The 23,009-nt window shown below is 43.4% G+C and overlaps 1 protein-coding gene across 4 annotated transcripts; it reads left to right on the forward strand.

Annotated features, from left to right (window-relative positions):
* Positions 1-41: 41 nt before the first annotated feature.
* On the forward strand, positions 42-20,694 carry LOC117754471 (formin-like protein 2). 4 transcript variants are annotated; one of them, XM_034573336.1, is made up of 23 exons: positions 42-69; positions 4,109-4,217; positions 4,423-4,499; positions 5,680-5,773; positions 7,478-7,552; positions 8,728-8,838; positions 9,103-9,252; positions 9,632-9,733; positions 9,915-10,245; positions 10,401-10,592; positions 10,990-11,010; positions 11,830-11,954; positions 12,045-12,247; positions 12,653-12,887; positions 13,029-13,097; positions 13,187-13,267; positions 13,361-13,490; positions 14,157-14,320; positions 14,426-14,527; positions 15,667-15,762; positions 16,149-16,272; positions 19,223-19,269; positions 19,764-20,694. In XM_034573336.1, exons 2-23 carry the CDS (start codon positions 4,188-4,190, stop codon positions 19,767-19,769), a joined length of 2,565 nt encoding a protein of 854 aa, XP_034429227.1. In that variant the 5' UTR covers positions 42-69; positions 4,109-4,187; the 3' UTR covers positions 19,770-20,694. The 4 variants fall into 4 exon arrangements, with proteins under 4 accessions (XP_034429227.1, XP_034429225.1, XP_034429226.1 ...); XM_034573334.1 differs by having other exon boundaries at positions 19,223-19,322; positions 19,764-19,895; XM_034573335.1 differs by lacking the exon at positions 19,764-20,694 and adding an exon at positions 17,606-17,725 and having other exon boundaries at positions 19,223-19,306.
* Positions 20,695-23,009: the final 2,315 nt, after the last annotated feature.

Here is a 23,009-nt window from a genome sequence, read left to right on the forward strand (position 1 = left end):
AAGCAGCACGCTGCCGTCTCCCATCACGGGGAACGGCATCACACGTGGCAGGCGACATTCCACCATACGGTACAATACACACCCACAAACAGCAGGATTCACCATTAAACCATTTGTTTGAAGTTAACCAGTGTTCAGCTGGAGCTATGTGATTGTACCATGATTATTTTTGAGAAGCCACACATTTCATATGATGCCAGCAGCCCGTTGGTACAGTCATGAGGTCTGTAAGACTTTAAATGGCTTAAGGCACATTTCGGCCAGAGCATGCGACTACTGTTTGTCTGGATTTATTTTTATTTTTGGATTGTCAGACTCGGGCTGGTTCTGCACATGACTGTGACACATGATGGACACTGATTTCCCCTGTGGCAGCAGAAGGAAAAATCTCTTCAATGGAATGAATCGCTTTTTCCTGTTTTGTTGTTATGAACAGCACACAGCCCATTTTAACTCAACTTCCTGAGCACTAAATATTTCACAGCAGTTAATTCATAAGCCCATGCTAATATACGCTCTGTAGCACAAATCCTATTCAGTTGTGCTTTATTTCTCTAATCCTCCCTGTCATTCCATTGATGTCTCGGTACAGCACTCGCTCTGACTTCTGCGACCTCTAATCCATTTGTTTGACGAGGATAACTTTAAGACATTCTACACAAAGACCGCTATTGATTCAACGAAGCACATGTCTGCTGAAGATGAAATCCATGCATGATGATAGTCAGCCAATTTTATTCATTGTCGTAGCTGTCGAAAGTAAGACTATGTTTTTGCTAAGTAAGTAAAAGCTGGTAAATGAAGCACAGACAAAACATATTTCACACTTTAATACAGTGACTTGGAGGCTGGAAGTTTTCTAAATGAAGCCAAAATATCCGGGATATGGATGCTGCCATCTTGCGCTTTTAATGTCATTCGGAGCCAGAGTCTGTGCAGTAATGATCGTTGTGTGGAGCAGCGGATTAGAGATCCTGCCGATACACACACTCGACCAATCGGAGGTTAGACTCATCTGTCAGTCATGATGTTTCAGCCCAGAAACCTGTGTGACAAGAAATATCGAAAATGACAGAAAACGTCTTTGAGAAAAATGTATTCTACGTGTGGTTTGCCTTTTTTAGTTTGGTCCGTGTCCCATCTGCTAACACGGAGGAGGCAGGGTTTATGACCTATACTGGTGCTAGCCAATAGGGAGCAATCAAGACGATTTGGCTTCACCTTTGGGAGCTGTCATGTCGTCTGTTGTTATAAACAGTCTGTGGTCTTTACCAGACATTGATAAAACTGGTATCTTCTCTATTTCAAGCCACAGCTGTAAGTTTATTGTAATTCATGGAGACTTTCCCTTGAGACCTGTAGCTGAACATCCCGAGTTTTTTTTAACATACTCATTGAATTACTGAACTAGTCCACTGTAGCTTATGTACGTTAACTTTTTTAATATCCAAGGAGTTCATTAAACTGTTATTTATATAATCTATGTCTATATTATTATGTCTATGTCACCCCAGTGAAATATATCTATTATCATGATAATTTGTCAAATGGCCATTTATTCCTCCTTGACTTCACTAATGACCGTCTGCTGCCTGCATCTGTTAGCATTGTGTCATGACTTGAGCGTGTGCAGTAAAGTGTAACAGGTCAGTGTCTTCACTGAGGCTGACTGTCTCCTCTGTTCTGTCCTCGTGTTCCTCCATAGTCATCTCCTCTACTGTCTGCCCGTCTTCGACAGCAGGCAGGTCTCAGCTCCGCTCCGCTGGCTCACAGCGAGCTTTGTGCAGCCTCAACCATCCCCGCTCCCTCCCCACACACATACAGTCACACACAATCCCCCCCCCCCGCCTCATTGTACTTTATACCTCTCTGCTAGCGGTGCCCAGTTTATTTGTCCCTCTGTCTGTGTCGGGGATGTGAATTATTTGTACTGCCAGCCTCCCCTCCCGCCCTTCAGACTGAATTCTTCTTTGCTTGGAGCAAATGGATTTTCTGCACTCATTGTTCTTTCCTCTGTGCCTGTGTGCTGCTTGTGTGGCTCCCTAAATGCCATTCTGTGCAGAAGCTTGCCTAGTTTCTGCAGAAGTCCTGTAAAAAGCTGAATTCTAGTCCACAACCAGCACAGATAGATTAGGCTCCCTTTAAATATCTTCTGTATTTTGGATGCATGATGTATTTTCCTGGTTAACAAGAGACGTCGCACTTATTAAGAAGCACTGTCTCAGTGATTTAATAATTCCTAAAAGTCCTATTGTCCATGATACAGAATCTTTGTCCCTTATGCTGCTGTTAGATGAGCTTTGAATTAGAATAACGTGAACTTATTAATAACTGGATTTCAAATTAAGACTTTTGTGTGTATGTGTCTTCTTCAAACTGCCACCTTGAAGATCACCAAGCACGCTGAGCTGTCCAAAGTGCTCTCAAATCAAACGGTATGCCTGTAGAACTGCACAGAGATAGAAAGAAAACCCGTAGCCGTGTTTGTCTGTGTTTTACAACCTTTTGTTGTAGTCGTCAGTGTGTGATGTTCTGTGGTGATGTTTGTAATCTGTTCATTATGCTCTTGTCGTTTTGAGAAAATTAGCCGGCAGCTTTTTGGATTGAACGCACATGTGTCGTGGAATGTTTCCTACTCAGTGAAAATGAAAATTCATTTCACTTCATCCACAGAACATAACTTCATCTTTTCCCTCCAACTTGGGTCTCATTACAGTTACAATGAGACAAACATGGGATTCAAATTTCACCCGGACTTGTTCATCCTAATCTTTTTGAATTGTATATCAAAACTTTTCAATACTTCTCACCAAACACTGCTTCAAAAATGTTATATTATTGCTTGTCCTTAGTTCTTAAACTAAATCTAATGTAAATATTAAGGAAATTAGTATTTCTCATTAAACGGATACAAATATCAAATTCTCATTGTGGTGTTTAATGTGTTTATATAAAAGTTAAGCTGACTAATTTCCGACAAGTCAAAGCAGGTTGAGGCATTACAGAAGTCCGGTCTTTTGTAATCATTAGTTTGTTATTTGCGATTAAGAAATGATTCGTCACTTGATCCTGAAGTCATTTGTTCCAGGTCGTGCCACACCTTGGTTTGGATGTTGATTCAGCAGGAGATGAAGAAATGACTTGTATCAGAAAGTGTCTCATGAACGATTTAAATGCATTTATATCAGGGAACTTGTTTTGCAACTGGCCGATGACACAATGTAGACACACAAAGACCATTTTCAAGACAGTTTGTTTTGGTTATGACTCACGTTTACAACTGTTTTAACTCATTTCGTTTCAAGTTACAGATGAGTGTGTTACCATTTCTGACACAAAACTGCTGCCTCTTCCTTACATGCGCGCGCACACACGCATACACACACACAGCGTTGTGACTCAGAGAAATAAAGCCTTCAGGCACCGGAGAGCTGACACGAATCAGCGTGTCTATCAGCAGCCTGAAGACACATTTCTCCCCCAGTACCGAGGCTGGTATTTGAATCTCGTGACATAAGTCTGAAAATAAACTGGGGGGGTTTTTGTTTGTTTTTTTTGCTCCGACTGGCTCAACATATCATTCATTAATTCTACTGCTCCGCTGTTTCTCTCTGATTGTGAGTTGTGAGTTGCAGCGGGAGTAAAAGGTCTTGTTTTTGTTCACAGCACAATCACTGCGCTGCATGCAAATGACTGGCTCCTATTGTGTAAGCTGTAAGTGATATCTTTGAGAGCCGTAGATTATATGGCTTGTGTGTGTGTGTGTGTGTGTGTGTGTGTGTGTGTGTGTGTGTGTGTGTGTGTGTGTGTGTGTGTGTGTGTGTGTGTGTGTGTGTGTGTGTGTGTGTGTGTGTGTGTGTGTGTGTGTGTGTGTGTGTGTGTGTGTGTGTGTGTGTGTGTGGTGTGTGTGTGTGTGTGTGTGTGTGAGATGTAAGGTGGCGTGGCGGTTTAATAGCCTCCCTTATGTGAAGGGCTCATTCACTAATGGCATCTGTTTTCTTGTTTTTGTTCAGATGGTCGTAGACCTGAAACCTCCTTTTAGTAAACTAGTTGTTTTTTTCCTCTTTTCACTCACTTGTTTTTGTGTTTTGTATAATTTGGATTTCAGCTCGAACACTCTGCCCAGCCGGCGAACGCTGAAAAACTCCAGACTGGTCTGTAAAAAAGACGACGTCCACGTCTGCATCATGTGCCTGCGTGCGATCATGAACTACCAGGTAAAGCCCTTTGCATTCTGGACGTCCTGGGCCTTTGGACTGAAGCACATTTGTCTAATGGGAACAAATTACATTCTTTCCACTGCCTATTCTTCATATTTCATTTATTATGCAGCAGAATGCACTTATTTCTCATTCAGTGTCTCCTTTTCACTGTTAATCAGCTTATTTGTCTCTGTCTTCCTCCCTTTCATTCATCTTCCAGTATGGCTTCAACATGGTCATGTCACACCCACATGCTGTGAATGAAATTGCACTAAGTCTCAACAATAAAAACCCCAGGTAAGTTCAAACCAGAAGTTCAAAAATAAACCCAAGAGCAGACATTTCAAAAAAGATCCAAACATTTGTCCAACTTGGACCCAGATTGAAAAGGGAACAGTCCAGTGTCAGCCTCAGTGCACCTGCAGTCTGATCCAGAGTGTGTTGTTGCTCTGGGGCACATTCATCCCGACAGACGGGTCAGGCCACCGCTGGCACACACAAGCTGCTTAGTGAGGCAGCCACCAGAAGGACTCACTTCTCTGTGTGTGTGAGAGAAAGTGTGTGGGTTGGTGTGTTTCCACTTCATGGCCCGGGGCCTAAGGATTCCCTCAAAAATGAATGTGAAACCACTTTGCATCACCTGTCACATGGAGTCTCATCCAGGCAGAGAAATCCTGCATGAATGAACCAGAGGCTGGACACACTCTGTCACACACACACACACACACACACACACACACACACACACACACACACACACACACACACACACACACACACACACACACACACACACACACACACACACACACACACACACACACACAGAGAGATTAGGCCCCAAGTATTAATATTTCATACCTGCTGCTTAATCCAAAGGATTAAAATGTGGAGCTCTATCACCTTCGATGCTCTGATACAACAAAACTATGTTTCACACCTCCTAGTGTCAGTGTGTCAGGATATTTAAGTTTTATAATACTCATTAGGGCCTGATGATATCACCAAAAATTATATCAAGATATAAATGTTCATATCAGTCGATAGTGATATCATGATGTCACATTATTATAGATTTCTTTCCCCCCCTCCTGGATGAAGTTTGTGATTCTAAACAGAAAAATATATTACTGAGCTTGATCAATTATTTGTTATACCTCCTCACTGTGCTTACACAATATATAAGCATTATATTTGATATACAGTATATTGAACCTTTGTTATATTGCTATTGATGAAAATTATATTGTGGTAATTACTGATATTGTTTTATTGCCCAGTGCTATTCTTCCTCCACATTTGTAAAATTCTAGGACATTCATTGTAATAAACACATCAGTTCAGTTTTACATAAAAGTTTCAGTGTTGGTAGAAAATGACTGTTGTGTTTTCTGTGTGCTTGAGTACAAGTTAGCTGCAGCGCCGACACTTGTAATTTACTCACCATCACTTCCTCTATTCTCTCCTCATCTCACAGAACTAAAGCTCTGGTCCTGGAGCTCCTGGCGGCGGTCTGTCTCGTGAGAGGAGGCCACGAAATTATTCTCTCTGCGTTCGACAACTTTAAGGAGGTAGGTGCTGCACAGAGACGAATATGTCATTACATTTTAACTGTGTAATTTCAAACAGTGACTCAGCGCTGGAGGAATGCTCCTACTGGCAAATTCCTCGCCGCTGCAAAACAGTAGCATCTACGAATGAGCACTTTGACAACAGATTACAGACACCGGTTTAGCCGCATAACCGCTGTGTGTGTGTGTGTGTGTTAGTGTTAGGTGGATTTGACAGACACATCAAAGCTGAGTATAGCAGAGAAACAAATGTTAAAGACAACCTCCCCCTGACCCATGTCTGTCTGGAAGAGGTATTCTGACTCCCGGAGAAAAGAGTGGGAGGTTGTGTGATGGAGCAGCCCCGGGTTGTTGCATCCGGCCCACAAACATGGGCCGACTGCGGGTTAATGCAATATTTACACCACTGAATGAAATATTGAGTGTTGCTCTCAGAGGCATTGACATTAGTGGGAGAATAAAGCTCAGGGAGAGAACGCAGCTCGTCTAATGAGATGAAGGTAGAGAAATGATCATTGTTGTGTCGGCTGCTGGAAAAGCGTGAGGATGACCTCGCGCTCTGTATTTTTTCTTACTGACTCTAAAATGTTATGTTATCAGATTTAGTTTGCCAAGACGCTTTGATAATCTCGAGTCAGAAGTTGGACGAAGGGGCCGAGGGCGGAGGCTTGAGGCTCTGGGTTGTTACTCAGAGGTTTTTGGATATGCACCCCTCCACTTTATTCCTCCCTTCCCCTTCAATTCTTTATCACGCTCCATCTCCCTCATTGCCCTCCTCGTGACCTGTCTGAACTGCAGGCAACTCTCGCTGGCTCTCTCGACCTCTTTCTTAAAAAATCTCTCTCAATGTTTTTTCTTTTTGTCTCCTACATTCATCAAGGCTTTTACTGACAGCACAAAAAGTATGACTAGGGGCATATTAGGGGGGGGGGGGGAGATTGGGAGATTTTGATGATAAAGTCGAAATTTATTGAGAATAAAGTCATAATTTAATGAGAAAAAGCTGTAATATTACGAGAATCATTTTTTGGGGGAAATAACCAGGAAGCAGAACCCGTGCTCACAGGAGTTCCACTCATTCTGGATCCAAAATCTTGAAATTAATGTTGTATGACTATCACACGATCAACACAGTCAACCACGACCAAACATTTCATTTTCCACTAAAGAGGCTGTTTCCTCCAGGTCTGTGTGGCTCTCTTTTCCCCCTCTAAAATGCCAGGTAGCCTGAAATGAAGACTTTTTCCTCGTATCACAAGTGATATTGAACATAGACAGTATAAATATAAAATGAAAGAATGATTCAGCGGTAGTTGGTGAATCACTAAACATAGTAATTATCACTCTAAACATTGTGTGTAGCAACAAACATCACTTTCTTTGAGATAACAGTGTCACCAGGATTTGGGTTTTTATTTTGCCAGCTCTCTATAAGCCACCAACAAACGCCCTCATCTCTCTTAGTAGCACACGCTTGTTTTAACCCTAGTGATGCTTGAGGGTGCAGTGATTAGTTTGTTAGTGTAAGTCTGACATCTTAGATATTAAGACTTAAATCACATGTCAATTATGGCTTAATCACTGTAAATTATCCGAGGTAGGTGGTGCGGGTGTTATTAATGCAAATCACTTGACTGATTGCACTGATCGCTGTTTCTTCCTCTCTTCACCTCTTTAAATCCGGTGATGTGCTTTGCTTTGCAGGTATGTGTGGAGGAGCAGCGGTTTGAGAAGCTAATGGAGTATTTCAAGAACGAGGACAACAACATTGACTTCATGGTATGTACACGCACACACACACACACACACACACGCACACACACACAATCCTAATGATTACGGATTGTGTGATTGCCCTGCTCTCCCTCGTACATCACTAGGCAAACCGCAGGTGGTTTGTGAGTCTTTTTGAGCTCAAGAGATCCAGAATCAAGGCGTTTGCTATTTTTCACCACTGCCAAGTGTTCAAAGCACTGCAGTGTTCCAGCAACTGTAGTGGGCAGGACAGGCACGTGGAGCTGCAAAAATGATTTAGTTACCATGTGACAAGAAGGACAGATACTTGGAATAATTTGAATACTGCTGCATGTGTCTGCAAATGTTTGATAAGGAGAAAAATGTTGCTTCTGCAGCACAAGCTAGTGATGCAGTGCAGAACGTCACACTGCAGTGACCCGAAGCAAAGAAGCCGCGACAGACCTGTTGTGTCGAAGCTGAGGAATGTTAATGATCCTGGCTGATAAGAATTTAAAGACACCCGGAACAAAGAGCCAACTCAGACAGGATTTTTATCTCTATATCCTTTTAAGTGGGGGATGTTCACAGTATGTGTGTTTGTGTGTGAGTGAAAACCAACAGACGCTGTGTTTAAATAGACCTTCAATAGGACTTTAAATTGAGCTTCTGTCACAAGTCGTCGTCTGACAGCAACACTAAAGCAAACAGACTTTGTCAAAGCCGCCATGTCGCACGAGACGACTGAGCTTCTTACAGTGAAGTTCATTAAGCCACGGTCACTGTGAGAAGTGTGTGTGTATATTGGACCCTATGAAGAGATCCCTCTTTATCTGTTCATGCAGCCTCCTTAAATGCAGCCAATGAAGCTAAACTGGCAGATTTTTGTTCATTTGTCTCTTTCACTCCTTTAAATCAGCCAGATAAGCTCCTCTTCCGGATATATAAACACAATCATCTGGATTTATACACCCAACTTCAAGGAATCAATATTTTAAAAAACAACAGAAGCATGAAACCATTTCAGAGTCTTAGAAAAACTCAAACCTCTCTGTACAAACTCTTTTTAACTTGTATTTTCAGCCATTTGGGCCATAAAACATTTTTAGTTATTTTTTGATCACCATCTAATGTTTACAAGTGTTTCAATACCATTCAGAAAGCCTATGGTTACTGTGTGTCCTCATCCACTGACTTTATTGTGTGTTTATATTCCATAGGTGGCATGTATGCAGTTCATCAACATTGTCGTGCACTCTGTGGAGGACATGAACTTCAGAGTTCATCTACAGTTCGACTTCACCAAGCTGTGCCTGGACGACTACTTGGACGTGAGTTGAGAGACGATGTGTGGATAGACAGTCCAGAGCGTGCGGTGTGTTGTCTTCCCGGCTGCCCTGAGTCGTCAATAAGGGCTTCAGAAAGTCAGCTCCGTAGATCCTCGTCTCCCGCCTCGCTGCAGCGGGGAGATCGATGCTGGCTTCGGAGTCGACAGCGTCAACCTCATGCTTGCGGACTAGAAAGCTGAATACCTCCCCACTCTCACTACCCTGGCTGCTTTGCTCGGATTGTCACGCCATTTCTTTGTTTTCCAGAAACTAAAACACACAGAGAGCGATAAGCTGCAGGTGCAGATCCAGGCGTACTTGGATAACGTCTTTGATGTGGGAGCCCTCCTGGAGGATGCCGAAACCAAAAACGCCGCCCTGGAGCGGGTGGAGGAGCTGGAGGAGAATATGTCTCATGTGAGAGCCCACGTCTGCTTATATTTCTGTGTGAAGATCCATCTTTTCTCTTGCAAAAGGCGACAAGTTAACATCCAACATGTCAGGATGTTGATGGCACCGTGAATTGACAGGGTGCTGGGCATACGTGTGCGGCTCCTGTCACATTTACTTGTCGTCATTCAGTTCTCTCTCAGCATGAAATATACAATGATCTAATGTGTCCGCTGTCAACCACAGGCCAAGACTTTATATAAGTCCTCACAGTGTGTTTTACTCTGGAGAAATATATGTTAAATGCCATATATCTGGATTGCTTTGACATACTTCGTTGGATGGGGCCTTTGCAGTGATTTTGTGTCACTGTGTAACCTCCTCTTTCTCGTTGTTGTTTTTCTAGATGACAGAGAAGCTGCAGGACATGGAGAATGAGGCCATGTCCAAGATCGTGGAGCTGGAGAAGCAGCTGATGCAAAGGAATAAGGATCTTGAATCCATCAGGGTCAGACTCTTTCAGTTGTCATTTACTTACTTGTGAAATCCAAGAATCAAGTCGTCTTACAATAAACTGTTGTTAACATGTTTACTTTTTAGATTTCCACTCTCTGGTGTCTGATTTCTCTATCCTTTGTTCTGGAATTTGGCTCTTCTAAACTCTTTGTCTCTTTCTCTTCCTCACGCAGGAAGTCTACAAAGACACCAGCTCGCAGGTTCACTCCCTGCGGCAGATGTTGAAGGAGAAGGACGAGGCCATCCAGCGATCTTCTAACCTGGAGAAGAAGATCCACGAGCTGGAGAAGCAGGGCACCATCAAGATCCACAAGAAGGGAGACGGGGACATCTCCATCCTGCCCTCGCCGCCTTCTAGCGTGGAAGGCGTGCTGGGCGTGCCGGGCGGCGTGATCGGAGGAACAATTGGAGCTGTCAGTCCAAACCATGTAGGCATTGTAGCGGGCACGCCTGCTCCGCCACCACCACCACCTCCTCCTCCTCCACTGCCAGTGAACGGCACATGTAGGTTTAATATAAGTCAAGTTTTCTAACATATTAACATGTAGAAAGAAGATTTTACTCCTATGTAAAAAATAATACAACTTTATTATAAATAACTCGACTGTCCAAACATCAGTTTTGTTTTTGTTGACCCTCCCATCTCTACTCCCTCCTAGTGCCAAACGGACCTTCATTGGCCATTCCGACAATGGCGGCGCCTCCTCCGCCGCCTCCTCCACCGCCTCCTCCACCCCCACCACCACCCCTAGGACTAGGCTCAGGCCCTCTGCCTCCTCCGCCTCCTCCCATGGCTCCACCACTGCCCGGCTGTGGGACGCCCACCGTCATCATGAACTCTGGGTTGGCCGGTAAGGAACGATACACAACATATATTTCCTTTTCTTACAGTGGGCCTAGCAGCTTCTTTCTTTAAGTCATCAGAAAGGGCAGAAATATCAGATTAGCAGAAGCTCATGCAACAGCTTTTCCTGCTTCGTTAGAGCTGTGAGGAAATCCAGTTGTATTCTGACCACTGTCCTCCGTTAATTTCAATGCTGACACTTTCTGCAGCTGCTTCACAGTGAAACTCCTCTTGCTCCATTATGTTTTTATGCTTTAAAACTTGCTGCTCCTGCTCAGATGAGGAGAACTGATCAGTAATAAAGTCAAATCTTTGTGTGTATGAGATTTGTGCGTCTCACTAACTTCTACCACTTTCTTACTGACCTGTCTTCGAATTGATTCTTTCTTTTTTCTGCCGACCAGAGGGACCCATCAAACTTTTCTGTAGGTTATACCTGTCATGTTTGGTGATTTACCGCCCCCCCCTGTTCCCTTCCTTTCCCACAAGTTTTAAAAATGGTATTTTAAGTCTTTGAATCAAAGGACAACAGATTCACACCGGTGAAAGAAACATATAAAATACCATATTTCAAACTTTTGCATGATTTACCCTCACACCTTGCTGTGGTGTTGTGACTGTGTGTGTTTGTGAATTTGTGATCACCACATCTTGAGTGTTGGTTGCATGCTGAGACACAGACCTGCTGTGGTATGCTGATGAAAATAAATGATAAGTATAGCGGAAATACTTATAGTATAGTCACTTTCTGTCCCTGCTGACACCTCATCAGGACGCCATCTCAGCTCTCAGCCTCAATGAATCACGTCAGGCGGCTACTAATAGTTTTAATCTCTGTAAATGAATAGTTTGTCATTTGGCCAGGAAGGAAATCCTCACCATATGCACCTTTTACTGTGCCGGTAAAAGCTTTGGCCTTATTCCCCTGCCCGAGCACAGAGGCTTCACTCTGCTTGGGGGAAAAAAAAAGATGTGGGATTGTTTTTAGACTTCACACAGAACTAGGAGTCATATCCGTGTGTGTCACAGACCTCAGATACCCATCCACCCCGTCACCTGTGTGTGTGTGTGTGTGTGTGTGTGTGTGTGTGTGTGTGTGTGTGTGTGTGTGTGTGTGTGTGTGTGTGTGTGTGTGTGTGTGTGTGTGTGTGTGTGTGTGTGTGTGTGTGTGTGTGTGTGTGTGTGTGTTCTCTGATGGTAAGATAACCATTCACACTGTGCTAACTCGTCTGTGCCCTGTGTAGCCGTCAAGATCAAGAAACCCATCAAGACAAAGTTCCGCATGCCCGTCTTCAACTGGGTCGCGCTTAAACCGAACCAGATCAACGGCACCGTCTTCAATGAGATCGATGATGAGAGGATACTGGAGGTAAAGAGTCTCCCTTCACTCGTCGGTTGTTCAGCCATGTCCATGTCCGGGGCCTCAACGTGCATGTGACTCTTTGTTGACATCTTTCAGGACTTGAACGTGGACGAGTTCGAGGAGATGTTCAAGACGAAAGCCCAGGGCCCGTCCATTGACATCACTTTGAGCAAGCACAAGATCATCCAGAAGGGACCCAGCAAGGTGACCCTGCTGGAATCCAACAGGGCAAAGAACCTGGCCATCACGCTGAGGAAAGTGGGGAAGGCGCCCGAGGAGATCTGCAAGGCCATTCAGCTGTAAGCCCTTTCAAAATAAAACAAAAATACCCTTGATCTCTAGGGATTTTTTTTTGAGACATTAATGTTCTTACCTGTTGTTACCAAGTTAATGTGATGTAACCATGAGAATATTTTTTCAAGTGAAAGCCTTAATCATTTTTTTATTATTTATTTTATTTATTTTTTCATGAGAGATGATTATATTTTTAACTTATTATAGGTTTTTCAGATTTTCAACCCAGTACAATTCTGTACATGTGGCATCAACAAATACGAAATTGAAATGACTATAATAAATCAAAATAAATCAGTACAAAAAAATACAAAAATTAAAAAGATTAAATAATGAATCACATTATTGGATGATCTGTGTCTTTTACTTCTGTGTTTTTTACACTTACCTCTGTTCTGCCCGTCGTCCAGATTGGACCTTCGCACTCTGCCCGTGGACTTCGTGGAGTGTCTGATGCGCTTCCAGCCCACAGAGAACGAGATCAAAGTCATGCGTCAGTTCGAAAAGGAGCGCAAGCCGGTGGAGACCCTGACGGACGAGGACCGCTTCATGATGCAGTTCTGCAAGATCGAGCGGCTCATGCAGAAGATGACCATCATGGCCTTCATCGGCAACTTCAGCGAGAGCATCCAGATGCTCACGCCGGTGAGTTCTCCGACAAAATCTCCCACTAAATTTCAAAATAATTACACCATCAAAGACGCCTCCTTCACATTATTGTTGTTATTATTACTGGTGTGTGATGTTGGACTCATAGAAAGCAACAATCTGTTTGTGTCTCTGCAGCAACTTCACGCAGTCATCGCGGCGTCAGTGTCCATCAAGTCGTCACAGAAGCTGAAGAAAATTCTTGAGGTAATTGAACCAGTTGTGTTTAGACTCAGCGTAATGTTGGATCCATGTGTGGTTCCCTCTCTCACATTTGTGCTCATGCTGTTGTGCAGATTATCTTGGCACTTGGAAACTACATGAACAGCAGCAAAAGAGGAGCGGTGTACGGCTTCAAGCTGCAGAGTTTAGACTTGGTAAGTGGAAATTGCTTCCTCCCACACTTCAAAATGTTCTCGTGCAGGTTTTCTTCACGTCTAACTTTTCTTTGACTTTGCTTTTACTCTCAGCTAATCGATACCAAGTCGACGGACCGTAAGATAACATTGTTACACTACATCGCCAATGTGGTGAAAGAGAAGTACTCGCAGGTTTCTCTCTTCTACAACGAACTGCACTACGTGGAGAAGGCTGCAGCAGGTGAGTTGTGCAGCGCAGATGTGTTTGTTGCAAGTTAACATAACTGAGAGGAGGCTAACTCTGGTGCAGAGGCTGTTTGGAGATTTAAAGCAACACTGTGCAACATTTTCCCCTTCAGCTTCAAAAGGAGTCTGATGGTTCACTGACTTTGAATAGGGAGAGTGGTGCAGCTCTCATTTGCACTTGTCGGCCTAGATGCCTGTTTCTAAGTGTTTAACTGACTGATAGTTGTCAAAATCAGGTCGAGCAAGTTCAAAGGCAATTCTGAACTGTAGATCAGGTAAAAATGTTATTTAAAAACCAGCATTTATCTATAAAGAGTTTGGTTTATGTGTTACAGCGGCAGGTCTTTTAGTTCAGGAAGCCGGGGATCATGGGTAATATCCAACGCTCAGTTGTGTTTTTAGTTGAGCGAGTTTCATAGGCTTTGTTTTCTCTACATGAAAACCACTTAATCGCTCGGACACGGAGCCCCACAGAATGAATCACTGCATGTGGCCGCAGAGGGCGCTGTTGCTCAGTTAAAGTTACATGGTGTTGCTTTAATTAATTCTGTGTCTTTTCATTTGTCTGTAAGATTTAAATATCCCTCAGCATCAGGTTTGGGTTTCGTGCGGTTGAATACTGGGGCTACACGTGTTCTCATGAGTCTCGCTGTGTTCCCAGTGTCGCTGGAGAACGTCCTGCTCGATGTGAGGGAGCTGCAGAGGGGCATGGAGTTGACCAGACGGGAGTGCAGCATGCACGGCCACAACACCATGCTCAAAGACTTCATCACACACAATGAGAACAAGCTGAAGAAGATGCAGGACGACGCTAAGATTGCACAGGTGACACGAGCACACCTCACTTTGAGAGTGCCCTGGATTTTTTCCACTCTGTGAAACAGTCATCTGAATGTTTTCCTCTGTTTGTCCACTCTCTGTCTTTAACAGGACGCCTTCGACGAGGCGGTGAAATTCTATGGGGAGAACGCCAAAACCACGCCGCCGTCCGTCTTCTTCCCTGTGTTTGTGCGATTTGTTAAGGCTTACAGGGTGAGTTGGACAAATCATCTGTCTCTCTTACACACACACACACACACACACACACACACACACACACACACACAAACACACACACAAGTAGTGGAATTCACACACCTGGCCAGCTGTTAACCTCCATACTTATGCCTCCTCAACACTAAAATTAGCGGGTATACATAGGTACTTAAAACCTGCTAAAAAGACAGAAACTGAGGCGCTCTCTCTTGCCAGTGTTGCATCTTGCATGGTACAAAGAAAAAAATGGCTGTTGCACATTGTTCCCAAGATGTAAAAAATAATAAGTAGACACGTAAACATGGCTTTTTACGTGCCAACTCCTGGAAGTTGCTCTGCAAAAGTTGCAGCATCAGCTTCAAGACCGCCATAATGAAGAAGAAGAAGAAGAAAATGCCGTGCTCACCCAGGTGTCATGTTTCCATCACTGGGGATCAGAGCCGGAGCCGATTTAAAAAAATCTGCGTCTACTGCAGAGTCATTTGACCCGGAAGAGAATCCTGATTGTATCCATTCCCACTGCAGACAGAAGCCAGATGTTAGTGGGTGTTAATGGTTTTTTAAGACCAGTGGAAAAGGATCCAATCTTTGTCACCACAGCAGCTGAGGAAAGTCGAGGCTGAGATGTAAAGATACTTTGAAATGCTGATGTGCATTTGTGTGTTTGGGGTCTTGAACCGTGTCAGGAACAAAGTATGGCTTTTACAAATAAATGAGCAGATTTAAGGATGTAAAGAAACAGTACCACATTACCTCTCCAAACTACGTTACTGCTTCTTGTGGCAGTGGTGTGTTCTGTTGATGCTCTGTAAGTAAACAGCTTCATATGTTCCTCCGAGCAGCAGTTAAATCAACAGGTTTTACATGAACTGGGATTCAATCCAACACTCTCTGGAAGTGTTTTCCTGCTCTCAGCTGTTTTCCCTCCACGGCAGCTGTGTGTCAGCTCCGTTCACCGAACTCCTCCTTCTCCTTAATGACTCCACACTGCTCACGATACCCAAGCATCATCTCAGCTGGCAGACGTTTGGTTTTGCAAGTGTGGTTTTTAAAGCTCCAGTGTTGAATTCTATGATGGCAACAGCAGCAGTGTGTGTTGTATGCGTGTACATGACGTGGGTGTGTTGTCTCTTTAGCAAGCGGAAGAGGACAACGAGCACAGAAAGAGACAGGAGCAGATAATGATGGAGAAACTTCTAGAGCAAGAGGCCATGATGGAGGAAGAGAAGAAGGTGAGTTGCCCCTCTCTTTCCTCTCCTCCCCTCTCTCCCTATATCGCTTTCTAGGGCAGGAGGCGACAGTGGAACACGGCGACCAGAAGGAAAAACGCGCTCCACTTCCTCCTCTTCCGCTTCAACCTCTCTTCCTCCAGATTAGTTAAACACCTGCTGGGTGCAGGTTATATCTGGTTGCACAGTCTGACACATGCTGAGCCACATCACATCCACTCAGGATCAGCTGTTTCTTCCAAAATGGTTCAATTATCTCACAGGCACAAACGCTAGAATGAAGGGATGAGTGGAACGAGAGAAAGAGAAAATTATGCGTGTGAGGATCCTTTGCAGAACCTACTGTAATCACATCTAACACATATAACTTGTGTCTGTGTCTACCTCAGTCTCCCTCCCATAAGAACAAGCGGCAGCAGCAGGACCTGATCCAGGAGCTGAGGAAGAAACAGGTGAAAGACAGCCGCCACGTCTACGAAGGCAAAGATGGAGCCATTGAGGACATCATCACAGGTAACGTCACCTGGGCCCGGCTGCCGACTGTGACCACACACACACACACACACACACACACACACACACACACACACACACACACACACACACACACACACACACACACACACACACACACACACACACACACACACACACACACACACACACACACACACACACACACACACACACACACACACACACACACACACACACACACACACACACACACACACACACACACACCAGGGCGCTCTGCATGAAGGTCCTCTTCTATGCTAAACATTTAGTCTTTAACAAAGTGATTCTAAAGCAACTAACACGACGACTGTGGCTTTGACACTTCAGATGTTTGAGATCCATGATGTTATGAGAAACAAACATTCACTGACAGTCGAGCTAATCCAGCGACGATCGGCTCAAATGTTTCTGATGATCGTTGCTTTATCTTATCTGCTCCGTCATTGCTTTGTAACACAACCTGTACATAGCCTGGGCCGGGTTTTATTTAGTAATGAGACGTTTACTGAGATGAAAACTAGTCATGGACAGTGATGGAATGTAACTAAGTAAAATACTTAAACAGAGCATTCAGGTACTATAATATATATGCAAATCTTTTACTTTTCTTTATTAGATATATCAAATATCTATAGTTGAGATTAATACTGTTGCTGATATTTGAGTTTAAAAAACAAAAATAATCATTGAACAGTATGTTAATACAGATCATTTCGATTTTTTTTTATAGTGACCGCAGTATATTTACTTTTGGAAAAATACTTTTACTTTGGATATTAATAATATTAATAACTATATTAATGCATTACTATTAACAATAATATAAGTTACAATAATACTCACAGTAAAGAGTCTTTTATTCATGATTAGTGCTTTATTTAATACTTTTTACATTTTGTAATACTTGTAATACTTGTGTTAATGTGTACTTTTACTTGCAATTCAATATTATTTTTCATTGTATTGTTGCCTCTTTCATTGAAGTAAAAGTTGAATATCCTTCTAGAATGGCCCATGGCTGTGAGATTGATGTGACAATAAAACTTGATTTTATAGATTATTATTATTTTTTTTTTAATATTCAGATGTCAATAACAAAACTAGTAAATGGAGTGTTGTCAGTTTTTAGTCGTACTTTAAACTGCTAAATTAAACTTTTAAACTGTCTGTGAGGCGTTTTGCACCCGGCCCGCCCTGATGCTGTTGTTGGGTATTTGCTTAGTGCTAACCAAGTGCTAAACCTCTGTAGGAATCTGCTTCATTTTCTTATATTGTGTTTGTCTTGTCTTGTCCTGGCTGTTGTCGTTGTCTGTCGTTCTCGATGCAGTGCTGAAGACAGTGCCCTTTACCGCCCGCACAGCCAAGCGCGGCTCTCGGTTCTTCTGCGAGTCCGCCCTCAATGAGGAGTACCATTACTAAGCTTATAGCTCTCTCTCTCCTCTCAAAGGTTAATGGAACAAAATGTCCTTCAAGTTTTCTCCTCTCCTTCTGCATGCCCTCTCACACACTCTTCCCTGTTTTAACCGTCACACTCCACTCACACTTCGGACCTGTGCATGTGCACTGTGCCCGGATCTCACGGTTCTTGGAGACGCACACGTCTGTTTGTGTATTGTGTGTATTGTGTGTATTTCCCCTCCCTGAGCATGACACGGTGTTGGGTTAAACGGTTTCCTCTGCATGGAGTGTGACGCCCTCATTCATCACCATTATTTTATCAACCATGGCAAAACATAATGTCACAGAGAAAGGTCGCTGAGGTCAATCTCACCTGGACTGACTGGATTTAAAGTGGAGCGTCTCCCCTCATGTAAAGGAGCCGAGATGTGTAGCTGGGTGCTGCCCCCTAGTGGTGGGAGACTGGAAATGTATACTCATTTACGAATGGAGCAGTTTATCTCTGATTAGATTCAGATCCAATTTGGTCGCCCGACATGCCGCAGTGGCAGAACGTCACATATTTCATTGTATCTACTGTACAAGCTTCAGTCATCTCCATGGCAGGTATGATCTAACGTCATGTGTGAGAGCGCCTGTGGCATTATAACTTGCCTTTCCTGTGTGTTCCAAGTGTCAAAAATCAATGTTTGTGTGTTCATCATCACATCATCACATTATCATCACTGCTGTTGTCAGAGAGTCTTGCATGCTGCCTGCTGCCTGCTGCCTGCTTCATGCTTCATGCTGCCTGCTTCATGCTGAATGCTGCCTGCTTCATGCTGCCTGCTTCATCGCTGCAGCTTCTCCACGACGCAGCCCCCTGCTCTCCCAGTTTAGCCCTGACGCTGTGCTCGGGTCTGCTGACAGGTCACCTCTCTTGTCACGTGACTTCCTGCTCGTCTGGCAGACTCGCTAACCCGCTGCATGACGTTTGCACACATTTTGTTCTTTTGCATTACAGGTGTCTTTCTTTTTCACTTGCAGTCTGTGTGTTACTAACGTGCATCCTGCTTGTTTCTCTGTGTGGCGGTGACTCATTCATTGGTTGTGCTTGCATGCTTTGTTTCTTTGGTGGAGATGCTGTTGAATGTAATTCTGCTGTCGACTGGAGCCATTTCTTTTTTTTTTCAGTTCACAAATGCTCTGTGCTGGAAGTTTGAAACGGGCACTTTTACTTTCTTGCTGGTAGCCGCTCTGCAAAGCAGCCTGGGTCTAGTAACGCATATCAAAAAAATAAACAGCTAAATGAGCTTCCGGCTCCCCCTCTCTTCTCCTCCCAGTCAGTTGAATCACTTAACCTCTTCCAGCTCTCTCTCTCTCTCTCTCTTGTCATGCCCTCACCCCCATCTCTCGCTTTCCTCCCCCCCTCCCCCCTTCCACGCAGCCTGCTGCCACCCTGCTTTGCTCTCACAGCGCTCTCTGTGCAAAGCCAGTAGGATAAATGTTCTCGTCATCCGCCTCCTCCTCCATTTTTAACCTCCCTTTTTGTCTTCTCTTTATCCAGCCCTAAAGAAGAATAACATTACTAAATTTCCCAATGTCTACTCGAGGGTAAGGAACTCCTCCAGTAGCACGCCTGTAGTGGTGGATGTGTCCAGAACCTGGCAAGCATCTCTTTATTACCTACCTTCCTCTTTTACCTTCTTTCATCACCTCCCTGTCCCTTTCCTTTCCTCATCATTCTATCACCTTAATAACAGAACATTTGAATGTCTGATTCAAAGAAGCTGCTCCTCTTTATTGTAGTTAATTCACCTTTTTTTATTGGAAAGGTTTATCTTGATTTCTCAAAAGTTACGTCTCAGATTTTCTCGCTCTCTGGGAGAAGCTCCCAAGTCAGAACCCAGCGGCTCGTCTCTGTCGTAACGTCCAGAGACGGCCGACCTGAGGGGCTCTTTTTCCTCCTGTGTAGACCTCACGCTGCTTTGAAAGACAGGCTACCAGCACAAGAAGCATGTGGGCTCATCAAATCTCCCTGACAGGATGACTGACAGCTCTTTTATCCCCTCCTCTCCCCCTCCCCCCCATCCTTCCCCTTATCTCAGATTTGAGGAATCAGCCTTACAGGCGAGCGGACGCCGTGCGGAGGAGTGTCAGGAGACGCTTTGACGATCAGAACCTGCGGCCGGTGAACAACAACAACGGCGAGGTGGTCATATGACGAGGGACCGGTTCATGTGCTGGAAGGGAGGAGGCGAACAGGTGGTGGTGGGTGGGTGGGGGGGGGGAAGGACTGAGGGATGTTGAGAAGAGGGAGGGACGGAAGGTCGGATGCGGAGCGAAGGCTGACGAGCGGAAGATGACGAGTGTTGTAGCAACCGTAGATATGAGTATGTATATATATTACATAAGAATACGTGTTGTTCCCTGTCTGTGGTATCGTAGCAGCATTTCACGATGAAGGACTGGGAGGTGGACGGGAATGAGTTTAAAGAGAAGTGTCTGAAAGGTTCTCGAACCTTCGACAAGCCAAGTGCCTGAACTTATTCTTGTGCTCTAATGTCACACTGTGTTCTGTTTCTCTGTTTTTTAATAGCCCCACTTTGAAAGCAATACAGTTTGACCTGGCTTTAATGTTGCGACATGTTGAAACTGGACTTTGTGGCTTTAAGAGCCGCGCGAGGAGACGCTTCCTTAATGTAGAATGTACGGGACACGTTCCCTTCAGATGTCACAGATACTGCGTCTCTTACTGACCAAGTTTCACACTCGGTTTTATCTCGGTACATTTTGGTGCTTTCTTACATTCCTCTTTCTACACAAACATGCATCTCATGAGGCTTCTCGTCTTCAACTACAAGGGCTGACGATCAGGCAGGAAGATGGTGGACAGAAATGAATTCAAGATCTGAATTATTAAAAGAAATTAAGTGTAAGGTTGATGGAAAATGAATGAAAAAGTCCACGAAACAATAATTATTTTTCAAAACGAGACCTAGGGCCTGTGCTAGGAAACAGGATTTGCTGTTATTGAGGTAACTTGAGTTTTAAGTCCTACGAACCTGGTTCACTTCTTACTGGAATAAATCACCGTGGTTACCTTTGCTGAACCGCTAACACAGGTTACCAGGACGATGTTGGGTGAAGTTGAGCCAGATAAAGAACCGATATCCTGGATATGTTGGACCTGGTTTGTACAGGTTACCAGGCCGATATGTTAGGTTAAGTGAAGCCGGATAAAGAAAACCTATCAGGACAGGGCCCGAGCGAATGTGAATCGCATCCATCAAATCTCTTCATACTGATCAGTGGTTACCGAAGTCTGACTCTGTCGCTCTTAATCCATAGAAGAAGACGCCCAGTTCCACTAAACTTTGCCGTTTGTTTCTGTGACAACACAGAAGTTTCACTGGTTTATGGGAACAAGTTACCAAGAGTATAAACTGCACGAAAGACTCGATGATCTCATTGACAAAACTGGATATAACCCATCGTTGTATTTACAGGTTAATCATACTCCAGGCTACTGTGTCTGCTCACTTTATTGTAATTTTAAATGTATAGTATTTAACCACTGAAAAGATTCCTTTAAGCTCATGTTTCCGTCGAGTCATTCGAGTGACGGCGAAACAGAAAAACAAAAAAGTTTCCTAAATGTACAGATATTTTGCTACAAACCATGTTTTTTTATTTTCCCTTTTCACATTTTACCAGATGGTTAATATTGTACATATTGTTTAAACAAAAGTTTTCATTGCCTTGTGCTATACAACTTGAATGTTATTTTAACTTATAGATTTTTTTTGTTTCCATATTTTTTTTTCTTTTGTATATTTAATGAAGCCAAATGCAGCCGGGAATCTACAGTAGTGAGTGAAATCCTGTTATGAAGCAGGATCACGCAGTTTGTTTGTGGGTTTATGTCACGTGCATCAAACCCAGCTCCGGCGACATGCAGCACGCTCATGTTACTGGACTCGTTGTGAAACATTAAACTGGTTTCTGTTGGTTGACCTGTGATGATGAGCTGGAATGTGGCTCAGTGATGCACCTTGTAATCATCTCCGTCTCTCTTTAACTACACCGTCTGTAATAGTGTCATTTCTCTAACTGGATAATACTGGCATGTTTTTTTTTTTTAAACTTTCACCAGAAATGTATTTTAGGCAGTTTATTGCGCTTATTACAAAATAACAAGCTTTTTTTTTTTTATTAGGTGATATGAGATTTTCATTGAATATGATCAAATAAACTATTTACATTGACTTTGTCTCATTCCCTTCTTGAAGCTGGGGATGGGTGAGAATCCACAGAACACTCAATACTATCAGACATCTTGTAGAAGCAGGATGTGATGGTGACTCAAACATTAAAGGTCCAGTGTGTAAGATTTAGGTGAAAGGGATCTATTGGCAGAGAGTGAACATAAAATAACCGTAGAGATGTTTTCACTTGTGTTTAATCTAAATTGTATGAATTGTTTTCTTTGCCCTAGAATGGACCTTTTATATTTACATCAGGACCAGGTCATCTCTATGGAGGCTGCCATGTTTTTTACAGTCGTCCAAACTGGACCAACTAAACACCTTTTGAGTTTATGACAACTGAATCTACCACAGGTTCTTTCATGTTTGGAAGGTGAGGGTGAGGTATGAGGGGTGTCCAGCTGCAACATGCAACGTCACCACTAGATGTCAGTAAATCCTACACACTAAACCTTTAAGTAAAGTACAAATAAAAAGACGAAATGTACTCACGAGTATCGCTTTATCTTTTCTACTGGAGTCAAAGTATTTGCTCTTAAATATACTTTTAAGTATTAGTTTTTCTGAATTGCCAAAACACGAAACCCCATTCTCTAAATAGTAAATACTCAAAATTGAGCACACACACACGTCCAATAAGGTTATTTTAGGATCATACAGCAATAAACTTCAATATTTCTGGTTGTTCCACCGGCTGCTTTGCTCAGACATGAGCAGAGAGGTTGTGAGCAGGCTGAGCCTCCTGCTTGTTATTTGGCACGTGGTCAAAGAATGTGAATGGTTTATCAATACCCAACATTTTATCCGTGTTTGCCTTCCATCACTCTCCCATCCTCTCCTCAGTTACCAGCTCGCTGTTGGAACTGTCTCTACAATATTTTACGGTCTCTACATTACCATGTAAAGTTCCTTGAGATAATGAACGTTGTGATTTGGTGGCATATACAAACAACATTGTATTGAATATCTGATGTCAGCCTTTAGAGTTTCTTCAAATTTTGACCAGTTGTCACTTGAAGCAGAGATGAACAGATAAGATAGAGAAAACCTTTGACCGTTCTGAACTCCTTTAGTATCCACACAAAA

The sequence above is a fragment of the Hippoglossus hippoglossus genome, chromosome 21 (assembly GCF_009819705.1).
Source record: "Hippoglossus hippoglossus isolate fHipHip1 chromosome 21, fHipHip1.pri, whole genome shotgun sequence".
NCBI classification, from domain to species: domain Eukaryota; kingdom Metazoa; phylum Chordata; class Actinopteri; order Pleuronectiformes; family Pleuronectidae; genus Hippoglossus; species Hippoglossus hippoglossus.